We start from the raw sequence: 10,295 nt of genomic DNA, 5'->3' as shown, positions 1-10,295 counted from the left end.
AAAAAAGCAAAGAAAAAGAAAAAAGAAAGAAAGAGAGAAAGAGAGAGAGAGAGAGAGAGAGAGAGAGAGAGAGAGAGAGAGAAAATGGGGGAAGGAGGGAAAAGGGAGGGAGAAAAGGAAGGAGGGAGAAAAGGAGGGAGGGAAGAAAAGAGAGAAATGCACAATGTTCAACATGTTCTGTGAGAAGCAGACAATTTACTTAGCTTGTGCATGAACATGTCTATGTCCGTGTGTGTGTGTGTGTGACGTTTTGGCCCTCAGTTGCTTCACCAGCTTCACAGGAACAGTGCTGTGGTCCATTCAAGTGACCCCAACCACAGGTCACCTTGGGGCTTCTACCGCCAGGCCAGCACCAGGCTCACCTACTCAAAGAATCAGCTCCCTCTCCTGTCCTTTCCCCTTGGTCAGCAAAGCCAAGCCTTGGCCCCCAACAGTGCTTCACTTGCCTGTTCATGCACACGGCCTTCCTCACGTCTTGCACCAGCTGCCTCTTGTCCACAAGGCCAAGCCTTCTCTCTTTCCTGGTCCTCTACTGTTGCTTACCCAGATGGAGGTAAGAAGGCAGGCATTCCTCTGCAATGACTGGCAGCACTGAGAGGGGACAGGACCCTGGCCTAGTTCTTTTCTATTACCAGACCGCCAGCAACAGGTTATGCCCTCTGGGCCTCTCTTTCTCAAAGTCACTATCAGAGTTGTCAGAATTTAAGAGAAATGAAATTATACATGCAAGACACTCACTCTAAATCTAAATCCCCGTTCCAATGCACAGTGAGCCTACCCCTTCCCAGGTAGAGCTGGGAGCAGCTGCAGGTGGCAGCCACGCTGGGCGAAGCTCTCACGGCTCCACAGCAAGGGCCCAACCCAATGCAGCTCACTAGTCCTTAGGGATAAAAATAGCATGAGCTGTACTCAGCCTGGTTAATGGAAGATCTGAGGTAATTTTAGCAACAAGAGTCAGGAGAATCTAGAATTTCTGATGTCAAGGACCATGAATGGCTAGCACAGCACCCCCTTACACACAGACATACGGAAGTGGCAAGACTACCAAGGCCACTGCCTGGATTTGCAACACCTGTTCTTTGGAGTCCAGACTTGACAGGGAGACACCATCTGGAAAATCATCCTAACCTGCTGCAGCAGACTCTCCCCACAGGCAGGCCATACCTGTGTGAGCCTCACAACATTCCTGGGACATGCACGTTGTTACGCTGTGAGGAGTAAGTCAGGCTTATGTGACATCATGTGCAGAACCTGAGCTCTGAGCTTGCACCCAGCAGCTTCCTCCCTGCCTGTCATAGGGTTCTGCCTGATGGCCCCCAAGCCATTCTCTGGTCTTGGGGTTCTTCCCACTCTGGCTGAGACTCTGCTTGCCATGAGGTGGCAGAGGGTGGGGGCCAGAGGCAGGCCAGCACCCAAGAGTCTGCAGTAGCCGTGTTCTGCTGGATAAGTGGGGCTGCTGCTAGTCTTCGTAGCCAAGCTCTAACCTCATGGGGAAGGGGCATGAGAGGCCCCTGAACAGCAGGCATGGAGATCCAGGAGGAGGAGAGGAGCAGCCCAAGGTACAGGAAGTTGGCACAGAGATGAGAAGGAGGCACAGTCTAGCTGCCCATACCCCACATAGACTTGGTGCTACCCATCCTTCCACAGAAGAATGAACAAAGTCACAACCATTCAAGAGAACTTTTCTCCCAGAAGGCAAGCTGGGCCTGACAGAAACACCCTTGTGTACTACTCATCACTGAACATATTTACCAAGACAAGATGACACTTGAAAACAAGAGTAAATGCTGTGAAAAGGAAAATGTGAGTAGGAACTGAAGCTATGCTGCAAGGCCAGGGAGTGCGGAGGCCCAGTGACACGATGGGCAGAACAGCCCCATCTCAACAGGGCCCCATCACAGACCTTCCGGACCACAGAGCTGGAACCACATACTTCCTCAATGCAGCGACCTCAAGGAAGCCCCAGACAGTCACACAGGATAGGAGGCACTGCCATAACAGAGCAGCAATTGTTCCCAAAGATACAGGCCTAAACACTTGACGTATACAGGAGAACATATCCAAAATAACCCAACATTTAAGTGGGGAAACAACAGACTCTTCAGGACAAGGACTCCAAAAATCCTTTATTTCTATTTGTCTCTTCTATGTCATCCTACTTGCAAGTTGTGGTTGGAACAAGAAAGAGAAGAGAGAAAGAGGGAGGCTCTTTACTACCACAAGTTCCTAAAGAAGAATTCCAGAGGCCAAGGCCCTATCTCCAAAAAGAGTTCCCAACCTCTCTGAAGTGCTCTGCTGTTTTTCCTATCAATGGATTATTTATATAATGGTAGGGACAATTTTCTTTCTGTCCCTTTTTTGGAGGTAGGGAGGGACTCCTCCTGGATCATAGTCCTTGAAAATCCCCACAGGATACAGCAGTGATTACCTGGCCTTTGTAGGAAAATGATTCTCTGAAGGAGAAGATGCTTGCCCTTGATCATAGAGCAAGTCACAGCAAGGGTGGTGCAAAGCCCACCTGCCAGAGACAGGGTTCCCAGATGAATAGCAATGAGGAGAACTCTGCGTGTGTGTGTGTGTGTGTGTGTGTGTGTGTGTGTGTGTGAGAGAGAGAGAGAGAGAGAGAGAGAGAGACAGAGAGACAGAGAGACAGAGAGACAGAGACAGAGAGAAAGATCGATTCAGCGGCAAGGGATATCAGGCAGGCAAGGCAGGAGAGGCCACATATCACTCCCGTATGATAGTCCTCCTCTGCTCCTGTCCTCAAGACCCACATACTATGTAGCTGTCCAACCAAGGCAGACTAAATCCCAACCCAGCTTCCCACCAGTGCCTCCAGGTGACTCAGGCTCCAATCAGCAACACTTTACCTGCTCGGAGTGTAGACACAGCAGGTGTCTGTGCACAACTGAGCAGACTGCACAGCCCAGCTGCAGAGGGGACATGAGCTCCCTCCTGCACCTGCCTGAGGTCCCCCAAGGAGAGCAAGAGGGCAACTGGGACCTCTCTAAACCAGAGAGAAAGCACATTCAGGAAGTAGGGCACCTCTTGCACCTCCATTCACCTTCCTGCCATTGCCCCAAGTTCAAGTACTGTCAAATCCCCACATGGAATTAGAGGCAGCCAGGATTCCATTAGTGTGCGCTTCACTCTTTTAAAGTGGAATATGGTGGAGGGGCACGGGATGGGGCAGTCTCAGTAGGCAGCTTCCTCCTAAGCTCTGTTCCCTGGTGCACAGACCCACCAGAACAGGAGCACGGGCTGGCTCTTCCTGCAGGCCAATGAGTGCTGTCTTAGACATTTGGGCCTTTCCTCATTCTCCTGCCTTAATTACTATGCCATTCTGGACACAAGTAAATCCTCCTTGTTTCAGCACCAGAACTTTTCCTTGCCATTCATGCCATGGAGCTGGGGTGCAGGTGAATGCTCCGATTCAGATAGGCAAGATCCTGACCTGGCTGCCCACTGCCCTGGGCACTGGGGTCTTCCGTCAGCCACACCCACTCAGTCCCCTCCTGCCCCCCTCATCAGGGAGGCTGGCACTCTTCAGAGTTCTTACTCCTCACTGGACAAGAATCTTGGCTGAGACCGAACCTCAGAGGAGTGATCTCTGACCTGCCCCAGGAGGGTGGGCACTGTGAGGCAATGCATATAGTGCAAGGTTAAGTCCTCAGTGTTAGGCTGACAGCAGATTCCAACCCCCAGAACAGAGTTGCAGGCCACATCCTCTGCAGCGTTTCTGAGCCAAAGCCCAACTGTCTCTGCAATGATTCAAAACCAAAATAAAGCCTACAGGAAACAACACTCAGTCAGGAGTTGCTGGAATTCCTCAACTAAGGACACTGAGCAGTCACTGCTGCTTCCCTAGGCCTTTCCCAGTTCACTTGAGGAGAAGATCCCGGGCTCCATTCTGCACACAAGCCCCTCCCAACGAAATAGGCCCGCACCCTGCACTAGGCACACTGTAATAGGTAAGATGCTCCTCAGGCAAACCAGCTTGTTTGGGGACAACCTACCACATTAGAGATATAGCAGCTGGAAAAGCAAATCCTTTTACACAGAACCGGAAAGTCCTCCAGCTCCTTTCCCTGGGAACTCTTGGGAATCCGCTTTCCTTTCCCTCTTTCACTCTGACGCCCCATGGCCAGGCCCAGAGCAGGCCCGGAGCTGGATGGCCACCCTGCTGGCCAACACTCCCACACAGTTCTCAATGGATGGGGGAGGGGGGTCACTGTGGTGGCGGTAGAGCATCGGGCACACAGCCCAGCCCGGTAGTCCCTTGGGGACAGGGTGGAGCCGCTGGACCAGGCTCAGTAAAGGAAGTTTCTGCACCCAGTGCAGAAGGGAAAAGTGAGATTCAGAGACTCTTCTGTCGGTGGATTCCCCTGAAGTTTAAGGATGAGCCCCAGATATTCACACATATGCACATGCAAACAAACACAGGAGGGCACAGAACTCGAGTGTCTCGGGCACACCTGGACAGCGCAAGCAGCCACCGTGCACCTCTGCACTGACGACGTGCACAGGCAGACCCCAGGGCCCCTGCACACGCAAACACAAGAAGGCAGGGCCCTCAGCAGTTCGGACAGCTGCCCATTCCCCGCAGCATCCCCTCACCACTGCGCCTCCGGAAATCAGTCCCGGGGCAGAGCCGGAGGGGAGCGGTCCTTCGCGGAGCAAGGGACGCGACCGGACCCGGGGGCAGCGCCACCGCGCGGAGGGCTCCGCCTTTTGACACTCACCGATCTTGATCCTCACGCTCTGGAAGACCCGGAGACCCTCTTCCTCCACCGCCATGCTGCACCGCGCCTGCTCCCGCACCCGGAGGAGCGGGCGAGCCTTGGCCGGAGCGCGCCGGACCTGGGCTGCGGGCCGGAGCCGCTGCGGAGCCCAGCGGGCCGGCAGAGTCCGAGAGGCCGGGGGCAAGAGGCAGATTCCGGCAGCAAACGAGAGCGGCGCAGCACGGCCGCACTCTAGGGCAGCGCCCCCCACCCCCGCCCTCCCAGCCAGCCCCGCCCACACACCCGCCCATTGGCCGAGGGCGTGGGCGGTGGTTGGAGCCTCCGCCGTGCATCTGTCCCTACCCCCTATTGGTCGAGATCCCAAAGGTGGGCGGGTGTATTAGGGTTCTGCCATCATACCCAGCTTCCCACTGGTCGATCCTTGAAGGGGCGGAGCCTGCCGCAGAGGCGGGATGGGAAAGGACTCAGCTCTGGACGCTGGGCTAGGACGCTGGCCTGCCCGGAGCTCTAACGGCCCTCCGGCAGCTGCTTCGGCCCGCCCAGTGCCCAGCGGGTTGGCCGGAGCGTCCTCTTGGAGCCCCACTGCTGCCGCGGACGGCCCTATCCATAGCTTCTGCTAGGAGGAGAGACAAAGGAAGTCTGGGAGCCGCTTGGGTTATCTGCGGGCTCCATGGAAAAACCCACTTTCGAGATTTAAAAAGCAACATCAAACATAACACAGAACCTGAGAAAGTTTCTGGCCCAGCCTTAGCCGCTATGGAGCCTCCACACTACGAGAAGAGCCGGAGGCGAAGGAGAGCTGGCGTCTGCTGCACCACCTCTAGCCGCCCCTCAGCGCCCAAGGCCCATGCCCATTGCTTTCCTCCTGCCTGCAGTGCCTAACCCAGGTAAAGACGCATCGTATCCTCGTTGGCCGTGGGCTTCTGGGCAGTGGTGCAGAGCTCCCGCGGAACCTTCCTTACCCTACCCAACCTCTCTCCACATGGACAACTTGAAGCAGTGGCCTCACTCCTCTGCTCTGCTGCAGAGGACAGGCAGGCCAGCAGCTGCTCTGCCCTTCTTCCTCTGACCCCACAGATTCCTCATGACCCTGCACCCAGGTCTGGAATCCTTACGAGGCCAGGTGACTGCCTTGAGTGAATCCCAGAGTAGGTCCCTGTGGGAATAAAGGCACTGGCGTTTTGGGAAAGTGATTCCTCAAACTATGGAATGCAGCTCCTGCTGAGGGCAAGACAAAGACAAGATGACCAAATGAAAGGAAGTTGTGGCACAAAGGGCCCCTTTCGTACCACATGAAGGTACTCTTGTCCCCAAACTTGAGACAAAGTACTGTGACTCAGGCCAGGCTTTGATAGTAAAGATAACGGAGCCCAAGAGGAGGATAGGTGCCCACAACACCAAAGGCCTGCCACACCACGGTCAGGGCCTTGGAGCAAAAGAAGGGAAAACTTGAGGCTTAGATCCCAGTCTTCTGGTTTAACACACTCAGAAATCTTGACTCACAGATTCCTCTTGAGCTGTGGGCCTTAGGAGTTTCTTGTTTCCCTGTCACTAGAGACACTCTTGAGGTATCTGCCCAACTAATAGCATCACCCAGCTGCAGCCATGTCTGGTGGGCAGGACAGAGCACCAGTGGCCCCACTGCAGGATCTGAAAAATGTCATACACAGAATAGCTCAGATTAGCTCAGTGACTGAGGCACATCCACCATAGTAAGGACCTGGTGCCTTACTACCCATGCCATGAGGATGGCCTTTCAAAGTTTTTAAAAGCCATATCCCATATTTAGTGAAGTAAGAATACCAAGTTGTCGTGGCAGACGGCAGAGGAGGGTAAGTGGCACTGTGGGGTAGGCAGGCCCTGAGACTGGATCCAGGATACTCAGAGAATGAGGGAGTGCTAGTTGTGGCAGGACTGGGCTACTATAGAGATGCTGTCTCAGAGAAGACAGACAGTGACAGCCATCAGCCCCACGGCAGTGCAGTTACTCCATAAGCACCAAGACTGCACGGGTGGCCAGAGCTCCCCCAGCTGCAGAGCTGTCACAGAAGCGTTATGTTACCAGAGGCAATGTCAGGGGTCAGCCAGCAAGACTGGGTTTAGTTTAACTTATAAAACCAAAGGAAATTACAAATACCAGGAAGCTAACAAAATGTTTCCCATTAAAAATCCCCAATACTGAGCTGGGAAGATAGCTCAGTGGTCTAAGCACCTACCTGGCAAGCACAAAGACCCAGGTTCAATCCCTGGTACCACGTGCCATGTCGGCCCTGCACCATGCCAACTGCTAAAACCAGGCATGGTGGTAAACACCTGTAATTCTAGCACTAGAGAACCTGAGATAGGATCACTATGAGTCCAAGCTGTGTAGTGAGACCCTGTACCAAATAAATAAATAAATAAATAAAGGATTAAAAAATATCTATAATCCCTGCCCAGTTTCCAGAGCTCCTAAACCCAGAACCTGATGACTAGAGGGAAGACCTGGCCTCCAAGAACTGTACTTAGCACAGATTTCTTGGTGAGGAAGCTCTGCGGGCTCGCCAAAGGCCTGGCTACAAAGGGAGCTCAAGGCCAGCCTGAACTGCATACCAAGACCCTGTCTGAAAAACACCAAAAGAAAAAGAAAAAAATATATATCCATTTAGCTATTTACCCAGGTAATTTCATACCAGGAAAAACAATTGCTTTAGACATTATTATTATTATTTTTAGCATTATTATTCTGGGCTGGGGATTGAATCTAGGGCCTTTGTACTGAGTTACAACCCCAGTCCTTACACTCCTTTTTTTTTTTTTTTTCACTTCTTTATTTTAACCAGGGTGTCACAAAATTGCCCAGCAGTATTAGAACTTTTGATCCTCTTGCCTTAACCTCCCAAAGTGCTGGGATTGCCAGTGTGTGCCATCTTATCTGGCTTCTACTTAGACATTTTGAGGCCTGTTGGAGTCAGGGCCTCTCAGATAAGTAGAGAGTCCTCTGAGTTAGAGCTTCCCTCACAGCTGTAGTAATAAGAAACAGGAAAATACCCAGGGGTTGAGCAAAAGGTGGTGAGTTACTAGCTTTCTTTCATAATTCACTCTTTCTCCCTGTAATATAAGTATCTTCTCAAAAATATTCCTTGAGAAGTAATAATCTACTAACAAGTGAATATTTATTTATTCCTATGACAACATTATTGCATCATATATCGTCCATATCTGATCAGCCTACTTTCAAAGGATTTGAGGTAAACACAAAATAATGACCAGTATTTTAAAAGACATAATAAGCACTAAAGGAAAAAAATGATATCGGTCATCTAAGTTATGAAACACTACTGCCATAAACAGAAAGCTCAGCTCTGAGACTCCTGAGAGCCAACTTCAAAAAGGAAATGTAGAGAAAAGATATCTTACACATAATCCAAGCACTCAGGAGGCTAGGCAGGAGGATTGATGCAAGTTTGAGACCAGCCGGGGCCACAAAGGGAGCTCAAGGCCAGCCTGAACTGCATATCAAGACCCGGTCTGAAAAACACCAAAAGAAAAAACAAAGATATCTTACACAAGTCAAAATCTAATAAAATGAGAAGTATGTCAGTTTTTTCAGAAAAGACAGTATGTTGATCAACAACAACAGAAAAGTTTTTAGACAATTCTCTTCTATAGAAATGTTCAAAAAGTTGGGAAAGCTATTTTCACTCTCAAATGGCACTTGAAGTGCCGGGAATCTAGCACAGGTTCGCAGGTGCTTCTTGCGTGAATGGAGTCATTTCTTAATGTTGCTTCTTGAAAAAGATGGAAACATCACACAAGGAAAGCAGCTTTCCAGCACCCTGACGGACCACACAGAAAGACACCGCAGAGCCCCGGAGCTGAGCAGGTGGCGTGCTGCGGCAGTCTCTCTCGTGGGGTAGCTGTCTGGAACGCAGCTGGGAGAAGGCTGATCAGTGAGCAGGTTGCATTTGGCTCCTGGATGCTGCTTGTTCGGGTGTCCTGTGTTGTTGGTAGAAAGGCCCTAGTACAGCATGAGACCTGGGCACCTTGGGCCTGTGTGTTCATTCACATCCTAGTCCTCCTTGGCACAGGGGCCACACCGCCCACCTTCTCCACAACTTGCCCAGAAGTTGTGTGCCTAAAGTGCAAGGAGGCCTGGGCCATGTATCCCACAAATATTGCTGTTTGAGTGATGCTGGCTTCCTCGTGTGGCATCACCAGAGTAGTCTGTGCCTGGCCCCCCTCCTGGGACATGTGCAGGTTCTAGGGCCACTGCTGCTCATCCCATGTGCTCACTGGTTATTGGGAATGGAGACTCCAACTGTGTAGTGGGGGTGCCCACGGCTGGGCTGGACACCACTGCCATGGCTGTGAGCACAGAAAGCCTCTTCTCAGGGCAACTGCATGGTTCTTATCACAGTGCATCTAACTTGTTAGTATTGACTCTAATTAACCAAAGATCCAGGAGTTTTTGAAATTTTGAAATTGCTGAACAAGCAATTAATTAGAGTCTAAGTCTTGCCTTCCTAAAAATGTTGGGTTTTTAAAATCTTTTCTTTATTTGGTACAGGGTCTCACAATAATGAAGCTTGGACTCATAGTGATCCTCCTGTCTCAGCTTCTTCAGCACTGGGATTACAGCTGTGTACAACTATGGCATACCTAGGGTTTGGGGGTCAGCATGGCATGTGATACTAGGGACCAAACCTGGGTCCTTGTGCTTGCCAGGCAGGTGCTTAGACTGCCGAGGTATCTCCCCAAACTGCTAGAAATATATTTTTATTTTTATCTAAAATTGCCATGAAATTATTCCAAACACAGTTTGAAAAGAAACAGAAAATTACTCTTGAGACCCTTCTAGCACTCTAGTTCCTACAGCAGAATCCCACACAGTCTAAGAGCCCAGGGACTCTAGAGCCAAGGAAGTACCTGGTCAACCCACAGAATCTCTGGATCAGTCCCTAATCAGCTCAAAGAACACCCCCTCCCCTGGTTCAGACTGCCGGAGGAGCAGCCATCAGTATAGCAGGAAGTCTAAGACTTTTCATAAGCATCGTTGAAATGAGGCAAATTGGTCCATGGCTGGTAAAAGTGGATCCTTCTGTAAACCCTTCAATGGATGAGTGCAGTGTAACAAAACAAATACCCTACAGTCTTATCAATATCCACATGCAATACAGTACACAAGACGTACAGTTTGCTTGGTCATTCATTCATTTGTAGACTTTTCCTGCTCAACCCATGGGCAGCTGCCACCGAGGCACTCACTGAGACTGTCACTCTAGGGCACTGCACTGCATTCCCTCTGCTTGTGCCAGGTGTGGTTGTAAGGGTGAAGCCAAAGAGAGACACAGGAAGAGCTTCAGGCATAAGTAGGAAATATGGAGCTACGCTCTTGGGCTGGATATTTTTGGAGGCCCATCGGCTACCCAGCCTCATCAACCCTGAACCTGGCACTGCCTCCTTCCTGCTCAGGCAACCACCCAACCTGGCCAGGGGTGGAGTCCTACAAAGGAGGAAGAGGATAGTCCCACATGGTGAGTCCTCCAGGGCCAGCACAGGGCACCACAGGCC

General features: G+C 51.2%; 1 protein-coding gene and 1 pseudogene across 5 annotated transcripts in view; one reads left to right on the top strand and one right to left on the bottom strand.

Moving 5' to 3' along the window:
* LOC111816752 overlaps positions 1-4,735 on the top strand; it is a 15,845-nt pseudogene extending 11,110 nt beyond the window's left edge.
* Rasa3 (RAS p21 protein activator 3) overlaps positions 1-10,295 on the bottom strand; it is a 118,812-nt gene that overhangs the window by 69,666 nt on the left and 38,851 nt on the right. For 3 of the 5 annotated variants that reach the window (XM_004631148.2, XM_023715178.1, XM_023715180.1), the window contains exon 1: positions 4,743-4,976. The exons of 1 other annotated variant lie outside the window; for it this stretch is intronic. In XM_004631148.2, the coding sequence (XP_004631205.1) occupies positions 4,743-4,797 (55 nt within the window). In that variant the 5' untranslated portion in view covers positions 4,798-4,976. Of the gene's footprint in view, positions 1-4,475; positions 4,495-4,742; positions 4,977-10,295 lie in introns of those variants that run through there. One more of the 5 variants, XM_023715179.1, reaches the window with a different exon arrangement.

The sequence above is a fragment of the Octodon degus genome, unplaced genomic scaffold (assembly GCF_000260255.1).
Source record: "Octodon degus isolate 3935 unplaced genomic scaffold, OctDeg1.0 scaffold00039, whole genome shotgun sequence".
NCBI lineage: Eukaryota > Metazoa > Chordata > Mammalia > Rodentia > Octodontidae > Octodon > Octodon degus.
The sequence above is the reverse complement of the archived record's forward strand: the minus strand, read 5'-3'. Positions and strand labels throughout refer to the sequence as shown.